Source organism: Oncorhynchus kisutch, linkage group LG7 (genome assembly GCF_002021735.2).
Source record: "Oncorhynchus kisutch isolate 150728-3 linkage group LG7, Okis_V2, whole genome shotgun sequence".
NCBI classification, from domain to species: Eukaryota; Metazoa; Chordata; class Actinopteri; order Salmoniformes; family Salmonidae; genus Oncorhynchus; species Oncorhynchus kisutch.
Window position 1 is genome coordinate 36,101,028 of NC_034180.2, and position 19,995 is coordinate 36,121,022.

Consider the following 19,995-nt stretch of genomic DNA (forward strand, 5'->3'; position numbering starts at 1 on the left):
TCATTCGAATGGGCGCTGTAAAAATTCAGTCAGTTTATCTTGGACTCGTTTATCTTTGTTTTTGTATATCCATTCCTCTCCACAGAGTAGGATGTCAGAGGATCCTACAATATGTAAATGGTACAGTCAAATAGCAGCACATCATCAGTACAGTGATGTGCAAGGACAATGCCATTTTGGTATGCTCGTTTCAATCTACTTCCTCCACATGTAACTGGCTAGACCTATGTGCAGGCCTAATTGATTCTCCATGCACCTAGTGTACTGTCTATGTGTTATTGTGAAGCAGAGCAGGACTTTGATTAGCAGGATTATCCTTATCTCTAATGGTCAGAGAGGCTAATTCCCAGAATATGAATGAATGAAAGACTGTTGGGCTCTGGGAGAGACAAGACAATAATTGGGCAGCACAGTACACCACCTCTTCCTCTGTTTAAGAGTTGAAAGAGTGGAATATTCTTAAGCAAAGCCTCACAATGATACATGACCTTTATTTTGATGGGGCCAATCAATCACCAAGTAGTGTTGTGCTACCATAAAGCTCTCTGAAATAGTACTCTTCTGCCCTGCAGTGGACAGAAATGTATACCGCAAATTAAGGTTGTGAAGGTAAAGAATAATAAATATCTCTAATACAGCAAAAAAAAGGAAGATAAAGAACTTAATACCAAAACATACATTCATACTTGTCAATTTATGTGTGAGATTTGCACATAATCCACAGTACATCTCCATCAACTAGTTATTCCAGTTCCTCCACCTCAATTCAGCTCTCTCCTCAATTAGGACATTGGTAGGAGAATAAATAGCAATGGTTTTGGAATAGTAACTTCAGATCTTATTTGCCAAAAGTAATATTTCCTGTACATATTCTTAGAATTCTTCCCCAGGTAGAAAGACAGTCTTCTAATCCAGTGTTTGATTCACTAAAATGTTCTGATACACTCCCATAACACTATGTAAATATCACTCCCTCCATAGATAAGAGTTCATCACTGGGGATGGAGCTGCATGGGGAAGTGTCTACCTTTGTTCTTCTCCTAGGGGAGAACTTAGGGAAAGAAACTTCAGTCTAGCAGGTGGCATCAGATGTTTCAAGTTTTTCACCATTTTGAAATGGAGCAGCCAAATCAAATGTTTATTTTTCTGTCGTTAGATTTGCGTTTGACAGTTCATCCACTCGGAAAAATGGACAAAGGTTCAAATACGGAAGCTGTTATTGCACTTACTGTGTGTGGACTCTATTTCTATTGGATTCATTGCATTGTGTTTCATTTATGTTAAACCCCATTGAAACATTGTGTCAGATTCAACAAAATTCAGAAAACCTGTGTGACATAAAATAGCATTCAATGATGGTCCAATGGGGTTGAACATGTCATGTCCGTAAAGTACTCGTCTTCCAATGGTCTGTATGATTAACATTAAAAGTCAAGCATGCATTGAAAACATTCACAATATACTGTATTTCTGATGCTTAGATACAGATAAATAAACATGTTAAGTTCTTTAAATATCTAGCAACACAATACCATTGATTGGATAACACACTCATATAGAAAGAAGCCTGTTAAATGTCAAAATAGGCAACACCCATGTTTTCCTAACCTCTCTCGAGGGTATTTTAGGATGTCGTTTACCTCACACTGTGGTGATCCCAAGCACCAGCAGACTGAAATGACTGAAAACATGCACCTTGTAGTGTGGAAAATAATTTTATTATAAAACGAATTGCTTAATTGCAAACAGATACACTTATTTAACTAAAGTATCCAAAGATCACTTGTGATTTGACTATTTACAATGAGTAGTGCCCAGCATGAATCCTTTAAGTATCTGTACCACTGAGAGGTGGCAATTGAAATGCGTAAATAAATATCAACCTGTAAAAAACACAGTACATAATACCAAAAATATGTATTAGTCAACAGAAGGGGTATACGTTCATGTTTAAGTTCCATAGTAGTAGGCAAACTGGATTTATTGTGATGATTCTGTCTCGTCTTGAAAATTCGGAGATTAATTTGGGATACATAAAAATCTTAATTATTGGCATTCCTCAGTAAACTCTAGTCAGACAGCTAGATTACTATGAGCAGCTATAATCAGCATGTATTAGGACCGGGTTTGCTTTCTGACGGGGAAAACATCACACTTCACAAGGTCATTATCAAAACCCATGCTGTTGCCCTTAATCCAATGTCCATTCACACAGGCATGCTCTGATAGTCCTGTTCCCGTCAGACAGCTCCTCTGTAGAAAAATCTCAGATATCGATGATGGCAAAGATCTCAGGCTTGTCGATGTCATGGACCGGCATGGCTGAGTAAGTGATGGCCTTCACCTCTGTCCCCTGGAGAGACAAACAGATGGTTAAGTGACACTTTCAAAAACACTAAAATACAAAAACATTTGTATTCAGAAATGACTTGTCTCAATCAGTCATCATGTATCTTGTTTTAGTAATAGAACACAAATCTCAAAACAAACTGTTTTGGATACACATTTTCATCAGGGCATAACAGTAATTATGTCTTATGTTCAGGATAGTCAGACAGCAGACCTGTGTGGTCAGTTCAGGCAAGAGAAGTTGAAATATATCAGGATTATCTCCCATTTGCTTACCTGTGGATGCTTGACCAAGCTGAACTCTTCTCCCCACCTACAACAGCAGAGGAAAACTGAATGATAGGCATGGAGGGAAGCTGAAAATGAAACAGAACTCCAGGCATAGAAACTAAGGGAGGGATTAATGATAATATGCAACCCATGTCTTTCTCAGGGGTAGAAGAAAGTCAAATAACCTAAAACCAACCCACTATATACCCTCACACAGTTTAACCTAGGAGTAATGTAAGTGGCTCAAAAGAGGACCAATCACAAGCAAGTGTAAATTAGTACCACCCAGTGAGAAAAAATGGTGAAAACTAAATCCTGACATGTGTAACTTTAGATCAACTTACCTAATAGAGCGGATTTTAAAATGTGCAAAACTTTTACTTCCTAGAAGACAGAATTTATGTTAGGTAATACCTTATTATTGTAACTTCTAAAATAAATTGATAGTTGCCATGATGTCTTTTTTAAAGCGTATTACATTTGAAGCAGGAGATATTTGAAACAAACAATGGCTCATTGGTAATTAAATTATCTGTGAGGAGGGATACAAGATAAATGCACACTTGTGGTGAATGTAATAACATGTTACCTTCCAGTTGTAATTATGTTTCGAACCTGAAAAATGTTTTTGCAATGCAATTATACAGACAGGCACCAAGAAAGCAAAAAATCTATTGATGGGGGTAGGAGAGAGAGCGAGCTCCATGAAGTCCCACTGGCTAACATGACTAATCATTATTATGTTGAAGGCCCTTACTTTGGGAATGAAGAATATATCTGCACTTAATTTGAATAACCAGTCATCAAGGAAGTGGAAGAGATTCCATGTCATCACCTGGTCAAGAAATAGAGATAAATTATAAGAATGTATTGAATGCAATGGTATTTAATACATTGTTTCATTTATGGGTCAATCTGCTTCATGAACTCCCTCTATGAGTATTATGCCTGTTTATAGCGATTGGCAACTCATAAATTAGGTGCATCACCGCCACTGATCTCGTTTGTCTTTTAGTCACCCACGTGGGTATAACCAATGAGGAGCCGACCTGAAAATCACCGACGTCATTTGACCTAGTTTTTCCCGAGATTCCAGTTGTCTTGAAATCACCACTGTACTTGCTGTTGAAACAACATTTCAGGAAGTAACAAATATATATTTTGTTTTGCGATCGTCGGATATATATAAATATACAATCTGGAATAATAAAGACATAAAATACAAAAACAAGTCTTTATTTTTCTAGATCTGGTTTGACAACAGCATTATCTGGGTAAAAAAATTACTGAATAATGATGGACAACTATATGATTATCAAGAATTCATGAGAACACACAATGTTACATCCACTCCTGGGGAGTTTCAAATAGTTGTTAGAGCTGTCACTTAAGGCGCTATTCTTCTTTCAGGAGAATATAACAATATTCCAAGTGCAACTGTTGAGGATTTTGTAGCCCCAATTTAGCTAGAAGGAATTTACATTTTAAACTATTAATGTAATAATATATATATATATATATATATATAAGAAAACTCTGTCAATATGTTACTATTCCCTCTGCTAGAATATACAAGAATGCAGCCCTAGGACAAGTGAAATGGAGGAAAGTTTTGTTGTCTGGCAAATATTGTATATCTAATAAGATGAAAGAAGTATTACACAAACTCATTCTTAGACTGTACCCTGTAAAGTCATTTATTGTACACATATTCAAAATTGCTATTGATAACAAATGTGTATTTTGTGGTTGTGAGCCAGAGACTTTATTTTTGATCCAAATGACCCCAAATGAACTTTTATTGTTAATTTGTTTATTTTTCGTGGAAGATTCTTTATCCATCGAATGAAGTGGGCAGAGAACAAACCCTTCTTCACATTGTTTAAGATAGAATTGAAATTAACCACACTGCTAACCTTATTCCTAACCTTAACCCTCAATTAAGACCAAAAGGCATACGATATAGCCAATTTTGATTTTATGCTGTGGTCAGCGCAACCCGGGATCCTTGGGACCTACATACCTCTAACCTTACCATAAACCGTACCTTAATTATTTTAAAACGTAGTGTAGGTTAGTGACGTCGAAAGGATCCCAGATTGCAATATTTTGGATGACTAGAAGAGATTTGTCATATTCACGTCGGATTTGCCTTTCGTAGCAGGTTAGGATAATTATGTTAAGGTGTTGAAAAGGCTTAGGGTTAAGGTTAGCTAAAATGCAACATCTAAAAAAAAACAATTTGACAAAAGCTTCAGACTCCAGTTTTTCTTAAAAAAACGCAAATACGACGTTTTCCGGTTTAGTTGACGCTGATTGGCTATTGGATCACTACGGAGTTCCCGCCAAGGTAGTCCAGCTGCCTTGTTTGCTCTCAACAGAACCCTAATCCTGAAAACATACTTTCGTAATATTAGCAACGCCATGGCTGATAAAGAAGGTAATTCGGTGAAACGTTACGTCACAATTTACTTCAACAAGAATAGCGCCCAGACCACTTGGGAAAACTAGCTAGCTACCAAGCTAGGCCAGGGTGGAAGGACAGGTTCTCCCGGCTTATCAATTGTGAAGATATTTAATTCATTATTTTATACAAATGAGCTCGCTAGTACTAGTAGCCCACTAACGTTATCTAGTAAGCTAGTTAGATACTAACTTTAGCTTTGTTCTATGTCAGAGACACAACCCCTTTTTGCGGGAGTAATGAGCTAGCTAGCTCGGTTGATCAATGCTAACACAACTGCGAAACCCTGTAAGTGTTAACGGAACGTAGCTACCTAGCTAACTTTACCGAAGACTTGCTCAATGTTAATAGGGTTCCCCTTCTCAATCACACCTATATTTCCTTACAATGGGTTGCTTCTAATATACTTTACATTTAAACCTCCTGTCTCACATGACTTTCATACTATTTTATAGCAGCGTTTGATGATGCTGTGGAGGAGAGGGTGATAAATGAGGAGTACAAGATATGGAAGAAGAACACACCCTTCCTCTATGACCTGGTGATGACCCACGCCCTGGAGTGGCCCAGCCTCACTGCACAGTGGCTACCCGATGTCAACAGGTGGGGTTCACTGTCTGGGCACCTTTATAGGAATACAAAGCTACAGGAGCAGTGGAAGTAGGCGTGGGGCAGGTGCGGCTGCAGCCCTTGTTTTGCGCACCTTTTGATGTTCAAATTAGTTTCATTGAATAGTAACTGAAGTCTGGAGACTGACTGTAACTCCCACATGTAGTCTTATATAATATCAATTCCTGCAGAATTATTTATTGCTGTAAAAGTATACACCCAATGGAATTATATTTTAAACGTTTTAAATTTGACTAGGCAAGTCAGTCAAGAACAAATTCTTATTTACAATTACGGCCTACCAGGGAACAGTGGGTTAACTGCCTTTTTCAGGGGCTGTTTACTGGCCCAACGCTCTAACCACTAGGCTACCTGTCTTGGGAACAGGAATGGAGTAATTATTTATTGCAGACTCTTGAGAGAATGGAATGCGCAGTAGGTTGTTTTAACCACAAAAAAATATGTATCCAAGACAAACTCAAATCATGTTGGATTGTTTTCACAGCTTTTATTTCCTTAACCTTTGAAACGGATGTTAATTGGACATTTTGCCAGGGAAATATGTCTGCTGTTTTAGGCTATTGCACTTTCTCCCCGGTCTCTACACATCCTCGCTCTGCGAGCAGAAATGAAAGAACTTTACTGATGTCAACTACTAGATTATTGTTGATGCATTCATTCTATCGATTAATGGCTTTCTGCTTTATTTAGTCTTCAAGGTCAACAAGTAATTACAGAAGAGAAGCTGAATGTATCTACTTATTAACAAGTTGACAAACAAATAGTCTAAGAAATGTCGGAAATTATAAGCAGAAAAATATCTAAATAAGGGGTGAAAGTAAGCTGGTTCAGAGTGCTGGCAAAATAAATGGTGGGGGTCAAACATGAGCCTATCACAATTAAAACAAAGATGGCAAGAACTATGCTATTACACCACAATGTGTCATTACTGCCTGTCAACCACATGCAAAACATTAACAGATTTACTTAAAAATGGGTGGTATATGCTCCAAAATGGGGTGTGGTTCGACATGAACACTAAATGTTTTACTTATATACTCATCTAACCTGAGCACTAACATTTTGCCATGGCAGTGTTGACTGGACCTTGACGCTCGCAGATCAGTGGATGCATCAATCAATTCAGGCTGCAAGTGTGCCTAATGACGAATGCTGAATGTCATTACACATATATATTTTTTGTCATTACACTATTATATGCATTTTATTTTTTACACCCCATGTCCAATTTTTTTTTATGGTATCCCAGCATATCTAGCTATAATTCCCAAGAATACCAGATACTTGTGCCGATCAAAGATTAGCCTGCCTTTGCAACATTACTGGGAGTGGGAAGGTTTCTTCAGGAAGATTGTTTTCAGTCTCCATATGTGTTGTTGCAAAGAATAATCCTTGTATGTACCACATTGAGTTTCTAGCTAATGCCCCCTACATATGACAGAAGTGTTTATTTAAATGGACCTATTTGTCTTGTAACATATTTCTTTCTATCCTTTTAGACCTGAAGGGAAGGATTTCAGCGTACACAGGTTGGTTCTTGGCACACACACCTCAGATGAACAGAATCACCTGGTCATCGCCAGCGTGCAACTGCCTAATGACGATGCCCAGTTTGATGCCTCTCACTACGACAGTGAGAAAGGTGGTGAGGGACAATGTTTTTGCATCAATTACAACCTTTCTGCATGTTTTCAGTCTTTGGATCATTCAAAATATTTTAACTGGTGATATATGTTGGTCCTTATCCCTGTAGCTAATTTCTCTGCCTCTCTCCCTTCAGAGTTTGGAGGCTTTGGCTCAGTCAGTGGTAAGATAGAGATTGAAATCAAGATCAACCATGAGGGAGAGGTGAACAGAGCCCGCCACATGCCCCAGAACCCCTGCATCATTGCCACCAAAACCCCAACCAGCGACGTGCTCGTCTTTGACTACACCAAACATCCCTCCAAACCAGGTGGGTATTTAGAGGTTGGTCAGGAAGTTCCAGTCTTCCTTTCTCATTTCTTTTGAAATAACATGCTATTACCTCTGTATTACAGATCCATCTGGAGAGTGTACCCCAGATCTGCGTTTGAGGGGACACCAGAAAGAGGGCTACGGTCTCTCCTGGAACCCCAACCTGAGTGGCTGCCTCCTCAGTGCTTCTGATGACCATGTCAGTGACTTGTCACTTGACCCAAAGCATGTGCTTGAATAGTCTTCTTCCCTCCATGTCTTTCCTCTCACCTTCCCTTGTTTCCCATCTGTCTGCAGACTATCTGTATGTGGGACATCAGTGCTGTTCCTAAGGAGGGAAAGGTTGTAGATGCAAAGACTATCTTTACTGGACACACAGCTGTAGTGGAGGACGTCTCCTGGCATCTACTGCATGAGTCACTCTTTGGATCTGTAGCTGATGACCAGAAACTCATGATGTAAGGCTCCCTGAGATGAGCAACTCCCGCAGTGGATAATGGATTTGAGTAGAAAAACAATTTACTAAGCTCGTGTGACTAAAATTAGTTGCACCATCCGCATTGTTTGGTGTTGCTTAATGAACAATAACATTGTTTACTGTGCAGTTGGGACACGCGATCCAACAACACGTCCAAACCTAGCCATGCTGTGGACGCCCACACTGCCGAGGTCAACTGTCTGTCCTTCAACCCCTACAGCGAGTTCATCCTGGCCTCGGGCTCAGCAGACAAGGTAGTCTGGATCTCTTACTGCTCTTAATTTTTCCAAGATATCTTTCATAATGTAGTGTTGATCTAACTGGTTGTGGTGGTGGTTGTAATTGATTGGTTCTCCCAATTCAGACTGTAGCCCTTTGGGACCTGAGGAACCTGAAACTGAAGCTGCATTCGTTTGAGTCTCACAAAGATGAGATCTTCCAGGTATGTTAAGTCAATAAGCTGTCAATTATTCCCTATGAAGTTTGTTTTGCAAAAGCTATATGTTTTGAACCAGATTTTGTATCTATTACTAGGCCTCGTCAAACCCACCTAACCTCCTTTCCTCCCTTTAGGTCCAGTGGTCTCCTCATAATGAAACCATCCTGGCCTCCAGTGGCACAGACAGGCGACTCAACGTGTGGGACCTCAGTAAAATCGGAGAGGAGCAGTCGCCAGAGGATGCTGAGGATGGTCCACCTGAACTGCTGTTCATTCATGGCGGTCACACGGCTAAGATCTCTGACTTCTCATGGAACCCCAACGAACCCTGGGTCATCTGCTCTGTGTCCGAGGACAACATCATGCAAGTTTGGCAGATGGTGAGACCCCAGGACAGACTGGGCTCTGTCATACAGTGGGAGGCTATAGAGAATAGTTAAATGTATTCTGTTCATATTTATTCATTTCATGAGGCATAAATAAGTTTTGAAAGCTTGGCAGAAGTGTTCTACTGTAATATGTAGAATCACAATTATTTCTAAGGAGGAGTACTAAGAATGTCTTTCCATTTTTTAAGGCTGAGAACATCTACAATGACGAGGACCCAGAGGGAGCAGCAGACACTGAGGTCCAGGCATGAGTGACATCTGTCAATCACACAACACCCCTCCCTTGATCACATCCTCAAAACAACATTCAAATGTCTTTTTTTTATGCATAAGAGTCAGTTGTTCTTTTGTAGAGGGAAACATTAAGTGCTTGTTTCACTATCATGGCATCAAGGTTTTGCATATATTTATATAAGAAAGGATCCTACTGTTTGATATGGTGATAATGGTAGCTATGCCATTCTTTGGTCAAATTTTTACCAGGGGGACAAGCACCACAGTTGAGTAGGCACCCAATTATTGTTTTTCATGTTAAATTATGCTCATATTCTTAGAAACATGAGTCATTTAAACTAATTTCCAGTTTCATTTTATAAGAAATTGTACATAGATTTTATTCCCATGATATCTGAATTGTAGATTTCCACAATCAGCTTTCAAGCTGTATGTATATCATCCCTATGTGTCTGTTTTCTTTGTATGCTGCATCGGATTCCCATGTTTTTTAAGTGTATTCATAATAAAAATGTATTTACGGTAGACCTTAAATGTACAGTTAAGACAGGCTGCTCTCATAGTTGAGGTCAACTGTCATAACACCATTGTTGATGCACTAAGAGCAGATTAAGTATACCAATAGGTGACATTGGCTAAATGCACCATCAAGGATACTCGCAAACACAGTAAAACATGTTTGGTCTGAGGGGTCCTGGATATTTTGTCAATTGTTCTACTTCCATTGATAAGTATGGAAAAGTTAGGACTCCCTTTCAGCAGTTGTTTCGCTCACTTCAATACAGCCCCTGTAAAAAAAAAAAAAACCAGCATGTTGAAACTCCCTCGAATATTTATTCTACATGTTTGTCTATATATACTGAACAAAAATATAAATGCAATATGCAACCATTTCAGATTTTACTGCGTTAGTTAATATTAGGAAATTAGTCAATTTAAACCAATTCAGCCTTAATCTATGGATTTCACATGACTAGGCAGGCGTGCAGCCATGGATGTGCCCTCCCTTCAGACAATTCTACAGGTGGAGAAGCTGGATGTGGAGGTCTTGGGCTGGCGTGGTTACACGTGGTCTGCAGTTGTGAGGTCAGTTGGATGTACTGCCAAATTCTCTAAAATGACATTGGAGGCAGCTTGTGGTAGAGAAATTAACATATCTCTGGCAACAGCTCTGGTGGGCATTCCTGAGGTCAGCATACCAATTGCACGCTCCCTCAACTTCTGTGGCATTGTGTTGTGTGACAAAACTGCAAATATTAAAGTGACCTTTTATTGTCCCAGCACAAGGGGCACCTGTGTAATGATCATGCTGTTTAATCAGGTTCTTGATATGTCACACCTGTCAGGTGGTTGGAATGTCTTGGCGAAGAGAAAGGCTCACTAACGGATGTAAACAAATTTGGGCACAACATTTTAGAGAAATATACTTTTTGTGCATATGGAACATTTCTGGGATTTTTTATTTCAGTTTATGAAACATGGGATCAACACTACATGTTGCGTATATATTTTTGTTCAGTGTTTAATGGCAATTGTAAGTAGTCCAGACATCAAATATTAATTTAATGTATTCAATGAAAACTGTCAGATTCCTTAGGGTCAAAATGGATGATCTCTACTTCTCATGGCCAGATACAGTGCATTCGGAAAGTATTCAGGCCCCTTGATTTTTTCCCACATTTTGTTACTTTACAGCCTTAATCTAAAATGTATTGAATTGCCCACTCACCAATCTACACACAATACCCCATTATGACAAAGCAAAAACAGGTTTTTAGAAATGTATGAAAAAAAGGTGAAAGACCACAATTTATCTAAGTATTCAGACCCTTTACTCTGTACATTTGATGAAGCACCTTTGGCAGCGATTACAGCCTTGAGTTTTATTGGGTATGACGCTACATGCTTGGCACACCTGTATTTGGGGAGTTTTTCCCATTCTTCTCTGCAGATCCCCTCAAGCTCTGTCAGGTTGGATGGGGAGCGTCGCTGCACAGCTATTTTCACGGTCTCTCCAGAGATGTTCGATCGGGTTGAAGTCCAGGCTTCGGTTGAGCCACTCAAGGACATTCAGAGACTTGTCCCAAAGCCACTCCTGCGTTGTCTTGGCTGTGAGCTTAGACGATTTGTTGTGTTGGAAGGTGAACCTTCATCCCAGTCTGAGGTCCCTAGCACTCTGGAGCAGTTTTTTTATCAAGGATCTCTCTGTACTTTGCTCCGTTCATCTTTCCCTTGATCCTGCGGGTGAAAAACATCACCACAGCATGATGCTGCCACCACCTTGCTTCACCGTAGGGATGGTGCCAGGCTTCCTCTAGACGTGATGCTTTGCATTCAGGCCAAAGGGATAAATCTTGGTTTCATCAGACCAGAGAATCTTGTTTCTCAAGGTCTGAGAGTCCTTTCGGTGCCTTTTGGCAAACTCCAAGCGGGCTGTCATGTACCTTTTACTGAGGAGTGCTTCTATCTGGCCACACTACCATAAAGGCCTGATTGGTGGAGTGCTGCAGTGATGGTTGTTCTTCTGGAAGGTTCTCCCATCTTCACAGAGGAACTCTCAGAGTGACCATCGGGTTCTTGGTCACCGCCCTGACCAAGGCCCTTCTCCACCGATTGCTCAGGTTGGCCTGGCGGCCAGCTCTAGGAAGAGTCTTGGTGGTTCCAAACTTCTTCCGATCTAAGAATGATGGAGGCCACTGTGTTCTTGGGGACCTACAATGCAGCAGAAATGTTTTGGTACCCTTCCCCAGATCTGTGCCTTGACACAATCCTGTCTTGGAGCTCTACGAATAACTCCTTCGACCTCATGGCTTTGTTTTTGCTCTGATATGCACTGTCAACTGTGGGACCGTATCAATTTTAGAATAAGGCTGTAATGTAACAAAATGTGGAAAAAGGGATGGGGTCTGAATACTTTCCGAATGCACTGTAAGTAGCATACAACACCCTACCTGTCATAGTTCAGCTCACTCAAAAGTCCCTTCTTCAATTCTTCCAATTGTCTGTTTGCCTTTTTCTGAATGCAAAGCTCCAACTTCAGCTTCCTCATGGTCTCCTCAAGCGAGTCCACAGTCTCCTGATGAGAAGAAATTAGAACAATTACACCACACCTTTACGGGCTACAAAACAGCACATGTTCCTAATCCCCCTGTACCTTATACTGTGCCACTCTCTCCACCCTCTCCCTCTCCATCAGAGCAATCCTCTCCTCTAGACAAGCTCTCTGCAGCTCCAGCCTCTGGGTCTGCTCCTTCAGGGGCCCCAGTCTGGCCTTAAGGTCTCGGCCCACATCCCTGCTCCTTCTCAGGGTCTCTTTCCCAGCCTGCCTCCTCCGGAGGAGGGCTAGCAGGCGTGGCTCATACCAGCCTTCTAGATTCCTCATGCTGCCACTGAGGCGCTTCTGCAGGTCCAGGGATGCTCGTCGGCAGTGAGTGACATCGCTCATAGACCGGGGACGGGATGGTTGTCTGGCCCGGTCCTTTAGGGTGTTCAGCTGGTTGTGCTGGGCTTCCTGAAGCTGGGCTACCTCCTCTGTAAGATTCTGGACGTGGGCCCGGAGCTCCTCCTAGGGGCAGAAAAAGCAATGCCAGCATAGTTGGCCCTCATACGAACACAATAATGTGTGATTAACTCTGGATGACAGACAGCCATGAATACAGCAATAACAATTATGTGGTAGCACCCATCAACAATATAACATGTCAACACTGAAACATTACAACAAAGGGATGACAAAGAACACACAAAAAAATTGCACAAATCACAGGAAAATGTCAACACCCCTCATACTGTTACCCCTCAGTATGTTAATGGTACATTAACTGCATTCTCACAAAAGCTTATATGCAATGCTGTGGGGTTTCCACTCTACCTTACCTGCGTGATTGCAGCCTGGGCCACCTCATACTGCCGTGCAGCCAGCGCTAGCTGGCTCTGGATACAGTCCCTGGCTGTGACAAACAGCTTACTCTTTACTTGTCCCACCTCTATTTGCAGATGAATAAACTCCAACTGGACACTGGTGAGAACTCTACGTGCCTCTAACAACTGTCCCCTCAAGGCCACAGTAGCTTGCAGCATGGGCTGCTCTAGCTGCAACAGCTCCAGTATCAATTCATCCCTTTGACTTTCTAGATGGCCCACCTTCTTGATGCACTCCTCAAAGAGCAGCCCCACACTGTCCATGTTCCCCTGCACCTGGACAAAGGTATATTCCACACACCTCTCCATGGGGCTTACTACCTCAGTGATGTGTGCTTGAGCCGCAAATCCGGCACCGTACATGCTTCTCTCATGGTGGGTTAGTGCTGCCATTAGGCTGCTCTCCACAGAATGTGCCTCCTCCATGGAGTCCTCTCCAGAGTGCAAGTTCTCTCTAGACTCAACTTCCCTCCTTCTCTGTAGATCCTCAACAGCCATTGGTGTCTCCATCACCTGTCTGAAAAGTTGAAGTAGGAGAAGAAAGGATGGGAAAGTTTGATAAGTTCAGGGGGGAACGACTGCTCCCAATGATTTCCCCCTCTCAAGGACCTCAACCACGGCCTGTTCATCTGTTGCAACAAAGCTGTGACCGAGAAACTGAGAAACAGCTTCTATCTCCAGGCCATTGGACAATCACCACTCGCCGGCCTCGGACCAGTACCCGGCCCTGAACCTTAGTCATTGTTCTAGCCGGCTACCACCCAGTAGTCTACCCTGCACCTTAGAGACTGCTGACCTACAGTGCATTCGGAAAGTATTCAGGATGAGGATAAAAATAAAAATAAATCTATTTTAGATTAAGGCTGTAACATAACACAATGTCAAAAATTCAAGGGGTCTGAATACATTCCGAACGCACTGTATTGAGTCATTGAACACTCGTCACATTAATAATGTTTACATACTGTTTCACCCACTTTATATGTCTATACTGTATTCTAGTCATGGCTCATCCTATATACAGTTGAAGTTGGAAGTTTACATACACTTAGGTTGGAGTCATTAAAACTAATTTTTCAACCACTCCACACATTTTTTGTTAACAAACTATAGTTTTGGCAAGTCGTTTAGGACATCTACTTTGCGCATGACACAAGACATTTTTCCAACAATTGTTTACAAACAGATTATTTCACTTATAATTCACTGTATCACAAATCCAGTGGGTCAGAAGTTTACATAAACTAAGTTGACTGCCTTTAAACAGCTTGGAAAATTCCAGAAAATTATGTAATGGCTTTAGAAGCTTCTGATAAACTAATTGACATCATTTGAGTCAACTGGAGGTCTACCTGTGGATGTATTTCAAGGCCTACCTTCAAACTCAGTGCCTCTTTGCTTGACGTCATGGAAAAATCAAAAGAAATCAGCCAAGAACTCAGAAAAAACATTGTAGACCTTCACAAGTCTGGTTCATCCTTGGGAGCAATTTCCAAACACCTGAAGGTACCACATTCATCTGTACAAACAATAGTATGCAAGTATAAACACCATGGGACCATGCAGCCGTCATTGCGCTCAGGAAGGAGACGCGTTCTGTCTCCTAGAGATTAACGTAATTTGGTGCGAAAAGTGCAAATCAATCCCAGAACAACAGCAAAGGACCTTGTGAAGATGCTGGAGGAAACAGGTACAAAAGTATCTAGATCCACAGTAAAACGAGTCCTATATCGACATAAATTGAAAGGCCGCTCAGCAAGGAAGAAGCCACCGCTCCAAAACCGCCATAAAAAAGCCAGACGATGGTTGGCTCCAGGTCATCTATAAGTCTTTGCTAGGTAAAGCTCCGCCTTTTCTCAGCTCACTGGTCACCAATAGTGTACCAACACCTGTAGCACGTGCTCCAGCAGGTATATTTCACTGGTCACCCCCAAAGCCAGTTCCTGCTTTGGCCACCTTTCCTTCCACTTCTCTGCTGCCAATGACTGGAACAATCTGCAAAAATCACTGAAGCTGGAGACTCATATCTCCCTCACTAATTTTAAGCATCAGCTGTCAGAGCAGCTTACAGATCATTGCACCTGTCCATAGCATCTGTAAATAGCCCACCCAACTACCTCATCCCCATATTGTTATTTATTTATTTTTGCTATTTTGGAACCCCAGTATCTCTACTTACACATTCATATTCTGCACATCTATCACTCCAGTGTTTAATTGTTACATTCTAATTATTTTGCCACTATGGCCTATTTATTGCCTTACCTCCCTAATCTTACTTCATTTGCACACACTGTACTGTAGATAGACTTTTCTATTGTATTATTGACTGTACGGTTGTTTATTCCATGTGTAATTCTGTGTTGTTGTTTGTGTCGCACGGCTTTGCTTTATCTTGGCCATGTTGCAGTTGTAAATGAGAACTTGTTCTCAACTGGCCTACCTAGTTATAATAAAATTTAAATAAAAAAGATTGATGGAAAATTATTAATTTACTCCATTTTAGAATATGGGCGCAACGTAACAAAATGTGGAAAAAGTAAAGGGGTCTGAATACTTTCTGAATGTACAGTGCCTTCAGAATGTATTCACACCCCTAGATTTTTTCCACATTTGAGATGTTTTTGTCACTGGCCTACACACAATACTCCATAATGCCAAAGTAGAATTATGTTTTTAGATATTTTTACAAATTAATTAAAAATGAAAATCTGAAATGTTTTGAGTCAATAAGCATTCACCCCTTTGTTGTGGCAAGCCTAAATAAGGTCAGGAGTAAACATTTGCTTAAGAAGTCACATCACATAATCCGTTGCATGGACTCACTCTGTGGGCAATAATAGTGTTCAATATTGCTTTTATGACTACCTCACACATACAATTATCTGTAAGGTCCCTCAGTCGAGGCTTGAATTTCAAACACAGATCCAACCACAAAGACCAGGGATGTTTTCCGGTGTCTCATAAATAAGGGCACCTATTGGTAGATGGGTAAACAAATATGCTTGTCATGCTTGTCATCAGCAAGAACTAGGGAGTTTTTTCAGATAAAAAACATTAAAGCTTGGTTCAGTCTGCTTTCCAACAGACACTGGGAGACAAGTTCACCTTGCCAAGATTACATTTAATGTTCCTGAGTGGCCTAGTTACAGTGTTGACTTAAGTCGACTTGATAATGTCTGTCTAGCAATGATGAACAACCAACTTGACAGGGCTTGAAGAATGAAAAAAAATGGAATGTGCAAAGCTCTTAGAGACTTACCCAGAAACACTCACAGCTGTAATCAATGCCAAAGGTGATTCTAGCATGTATTGACTCAGGGGCGTGAATAGTTATGTAAATTAGATATTTCTGTATTTCATTTTCAAAAAATTAGCAAACATTTATCTAAACATGTTTTCAATTTGTCATTAGGGGTTATTGTGTGTAGATGTGTGAGAAAATAAAATGTATCTAATCCATTTTGAATTCAGGCTGTAACACAACAAAATGTGGAGGGGTCAAGGGGTATGAGTACTTTCTGAAGGCACTGTATATTTATATGTATATATATATTTATATTCCGGTCTCTGAGATTGCTCATTCTGATATTTCTTATTTTCTATTTTTCTGAATTATGTGTGTATTTTTAAAATGTTATTGGTAGGTATACTGTTATAGCTAGAAACACAAGCATTTCACTGCATCTGCGATAACTTCTGCAAATCTGTGTAGGTCATCAATAAAGTTTGATTTGATTGGGGATGTAAAGTTCAAGGCCGACTGGGGTACTGGAAGTAATGTTTTCAAAAAGCAGGATCCTCCATTACACTGCAGGCAGAAAATTACCCTTTAACTTCTGTGTGCAATTTTAATATAATCAGTTCAAGGACATACATCTTGATTGTTGATTGTTGATCCCACACAGGTGTTCCAAAGGGATATATGCTCTAATCTGGAGCAAACCCTATTAAATAACCCTATCTCAAAACCTGAATATGAATACCTTTGCTGCAAATGTCCCATAAATCCATGCCTGTACATTTTGCCAAAATTACACAAACCTAAAACACAACAAGGCAATTATCCAGACAGACCAGTGGTTGCAGGAATAGGCTCAGTACTATAGCCATTGTCTTTCCTTCGTAGACTCCTTTATTAAATCTCATGGGCAAGAATTACCATCAAATGTGAAAGATTCTATAAACTTCATAAACAAGATCTCACCTATAACAGGATTAACAGAATACTGCAATTTGGTCACATTAGATGTCGAGAGTCTATATACTAGCATTCCCCATACGGGGGTTGGCAGCCCTAGCTCGCTATTTGAGAGACAGAGATACTAACGAATACCTACCAACAAACTTTATTCTAGAGCTGGCTGAATATGATTTGACATATAACTATTTCAGGTTTGATGATGACCTTTATGTGGGTATTTTTTAAGAACGTTTTGTTAACAATGAAAACGAAAATCTATTTGTATACCCATAAATATTGACCATGAAGATGGCCATACTCATTGACTAGTACCCCAGTCGGTCTTCAAGTTGAGATATTCAATGAGATGGGGCAGCACTAAGCTAACCTGCAATGTCACTTCCTAGAGTAGCTCAAACATATTATGCTATCCGGGATCCTTGGGTGGCCCTACCCTAAACTCTACCCTCACCTTAACCCTTACCTAACCTTAACCCTTACTGTAATCATTTTAAATGTCAACTTCAATGGGGTAGGGACATCCCAATGATTCTGAATAGCAAGTAATCAAATTGCCCATGAAACAAGATGGCAACACGCTAAAACAACACTTCATGATCTTCAAATGAGTCATAGGAAACATTGGGCTGACATCATCAATGGCTTTGTCCATTCTTTTTACAGTCAATGGATACAGTCTATGGATAAGCCAGATAATTTAGTGATCCGCACAGCCCAGTGAAATCGCAGGACATATTAATGGGAATAGGAACACTATCAAGGCTGACCTTCATTTATAAGATTGCACAAAAATAGACTGAAGAGTAAGATGACCCAGTCAATGTTAGAGATTTTCTTTGTTTGTGTTTTCATTCGGAGCCTCTATCTAGATATATCTAATCATCCCTTATCACTGTATATTCCTGATTGTGCCATCTGTCTATTCTTACCACTATCTGTTCTTGATTGAATGACAGTGACATTCTCAGACATTGTTATATTCATGAATTGTACAGGCATGTCACAATTTTACCCATATGCATTTTCAAAGAAAACATAATCCCCTACAATCACGTTTAATCCGTTTAGTACAAGTGTTTTCAAACCTCTTTTCATGGACCCACAGCCATTCCATGTATTTGAACTGTTCCACAGCACACCTGATCCAACTTCTCAACTAATCATCAAGCCCTTCAATATGTGAATCAAGTGAACTAGTTCAGGGCTACAACAAAATGGTGAAACGTCTGGGGGTCCCCAATGAGAGGTTAGAAGTACATTTGAGATAAAAAAAATATTCTGAACAAGGGTTGTAAAAGTGTCACTCACCTTAAACTTCCAACGTAAAAAGAAAATAAAAAAAATGTAAAAGTCATTCAAACATTGCCCAGTCAAGACACAGACCACCAAACTCAGACTAAGGATATAATAATAAAATGTTCCGTTTTTAGAATTACAGTGTTGCAAAATCACCCGTCTGAAACGATTAGCATTTCAACTCACTTTCTAGACAACGATGCAGAGAAGTGTAGATAGCAACACAGACAAACAGTTTCCTCTTTAGACCACCTTTTCTGTGGAGCTGCTTGTCTAAACATAAACATATATTCTGTTTGTGTTCATAAATAAGATACGAGGGAGCGGAGAAACACTATCCTTCCCCCGAGGTAGACTTTCTCATCTCCCACATGGTAAACTGAGGTCACTCACTGTGTCAGTGAGAGGGGCTAAGACGTTATTGATGCCATTGCTGACACATATCTGGGCCAGCCTGTGCAGAGCTAGATTATATTTAGGTTTTTTATGGCCTGTCATTTATAAACAACTAAGATAGAGTCTTGATCTCATGGTGGACTCCATGCAGAGCAGTCTTAAAGAATCAGGCACCAATGGGATAAAAGGATGTTCTGCTGTTTGATCATTCCCACACATTAGATGAAGAGTATTGGTTCTGAATTATCTGGTCATTGTACGTATATACTAATGTGATGTTAATGATATGAGATAACGTAATTGTCTCTAATGAATTTTTTAATATGTCATCCAGGATAAATAATGCAATATTCTGAGAAATGTAATTGTAATCATTCTGATAGCTGTCAAAAAAGAAGTTACACTTTATTCATTTTTTGTCAGAAGTATATCGTGCCAGTCTAAAAGTCTTATCTACACCCAACAAGTGATAATGTAATCTTTGCATTATCACCCTACCCTTAGCTAACCCTAACCTTAACCATTTTAAATGGGACATCCCTTTGGTCAAGATCTGTTTCTTGCTTTACTCTTAGGAAAATGGTGAAAGTGAAAGGAGTGATTTCTGGGACAGTGTTAAGTGTGGAGGTGGAGCAATTAAAGTTGAAGATTCCCGGTGTGTGACGCCTGCCGTTTGGTGCAACGCAGACCTGTCATTGCCAACAAAGGGTATATAACAAAGTATTGAGATAAACTTTTGTTATTGACCAAATACTTATTTTACACCATAATTTGCAAATAAATTCATAAAAAATCCTACAATGTATTTTTCTCATTTTGATGGTAATAGTTGAAGTGTACCTATGATGAAAATTACAGGCCTCTCTCATCTTTTTAAGTGGGAGAACTTGCACAATTGGTGGCTGACTAAATACTTTTTTGCCCCACTGTACATTGTTTGTCTTCAGGAAGGCAGTGAGTTGCCGTGCA

General features: G+C 40.2%; 2 protein-coding genes and 1 pseudogene across 4 annotated transcripts; 1 reads left to right on the plus strand and 2 right to left on the minus strand.

The window, feature by feature from the left end:
• Positions 1-1,771: 1,771 nt before the first annotated feature.
• LOC109893764 (protein archease-like) lies at positions 1,772-3,451 on the minus strand (annotated as a pseudogene).
• Positions 3,452-4,920: 1,469 nt separating this feature from the next.
• Positions 4,921-10,015, plus strand: LOC109894561 (histone-binding protein RBBP4-like). 2 transcript variants are annotated; one of them, XM_020488142.2, is made up of 10 exons: positions 4,921-5,059; positions 5,539-5,686; positions 7,213-7,358; positions 7,494-7,667; positions 7,753-7,868; positions 7,967-8,127; positions 8,275-8,401; positions 8,512-8,589; positions 8,721-8,966; positions 9,164-10,015. In XM_020488142.2, exons 1-10 carry the CDS (start codon positions 5,044-5,046, stop codon positions 9,224-9,226), a joined length of 1,275 nt encoding a protein of 424 aa, XP_020343731.1. In that variant the 5' UTR covers positions 4,921-5,043; the 3' UTR covers positions 9,227-10,015. The 2 variants fall into 2 exon arrangements, with proteins under 2 accessions (XP_020343731.1, XP_020343732.1); XM_020488143.2 differs by lacking the exon at positions 4,921-5,059 and adding an exon at positions 5,169-5,371 and having other exon boundaries at positions 9,164-9,743.
• On the minus strand, positions 6,380-19,233 carry LOC109894562 (syncoilin). 2 transcript variants are annotated; one of them, XM_020488144.2, is made up of 5 exons: positions 18,817-19,233; positions 13,086-13,647; positions 12,364-12,774; positions 12,161-12,285; positions 6,380-9,997 (listed from the first exon to the last, which is right to left on the minus strand). In XM_020488144.2, the coding sequence occupies exons 1-5, from the start codon at positions 18,915-18,917 to the stop codon at positions 9,952-9,954; spliced, it is 1,245 nt and encodes a 414-aa protein (XP_020343733.1). In that variant the 5' UTR covers positions 18,918-19,233; the 3' UTR covers positions 6,380-9,951. The 2 variants fall into 2 exon arrangements, with proteins under 2 accessions (XP_020343733.1, XP_020343734.1); XM_020488145.2 differs by lacking the exon at positions 18,817-19,233 and adding an exon at positions 18,643-18,807 and having other exon boundaries at positions 9,023-9,997.
• Positions 19,234-19,995: the final 762 nt, after the last annotated feature.

Excerpts from the sequence above, each read along its gene's own strand:
- LOC109894561 (XM_020488142.2), top strand. Across the intron at positions 7,869-7,966 it reads TCAGTGCTTCTGATGACCAT|ACTATCTGTATGTGGGACAT; the intron begins GTCAGTGACTTG and ends ATCTGTCTGCAG. Across the intron at positions 8,967-9,163 it reads TCATGCAAGTTTGGCAGATG|GCTGAGAACATCTACAATGA; the intron begins GTGAGACCCCAG and ends CCATTTTTTAAG.
- LOC109894562 (XM_020488144.2), bottom strand. The coding sequence starts at position 18,917 with ATGTTTATGTTTAGACAAGCAGCTCCACAGAAAAGGTGGTCTAAAGAG. Across the intron at positions 13,648-18,816 it reads TCTGCATCGTTGTCTAGAAA|ACAGGTGATGGAGACACCAA; the intron begins GTGAGTTGAAAT and ends TCAACTTTTCAG. Across the intron at positions 12,775-13,085 it reads CCCAGGCTGCAATCACGCAG|GAGGAGCTCCGGGCCCACGT; the intron begins GTAAGGTAGAGT and ends TTCTGCCCCTAG.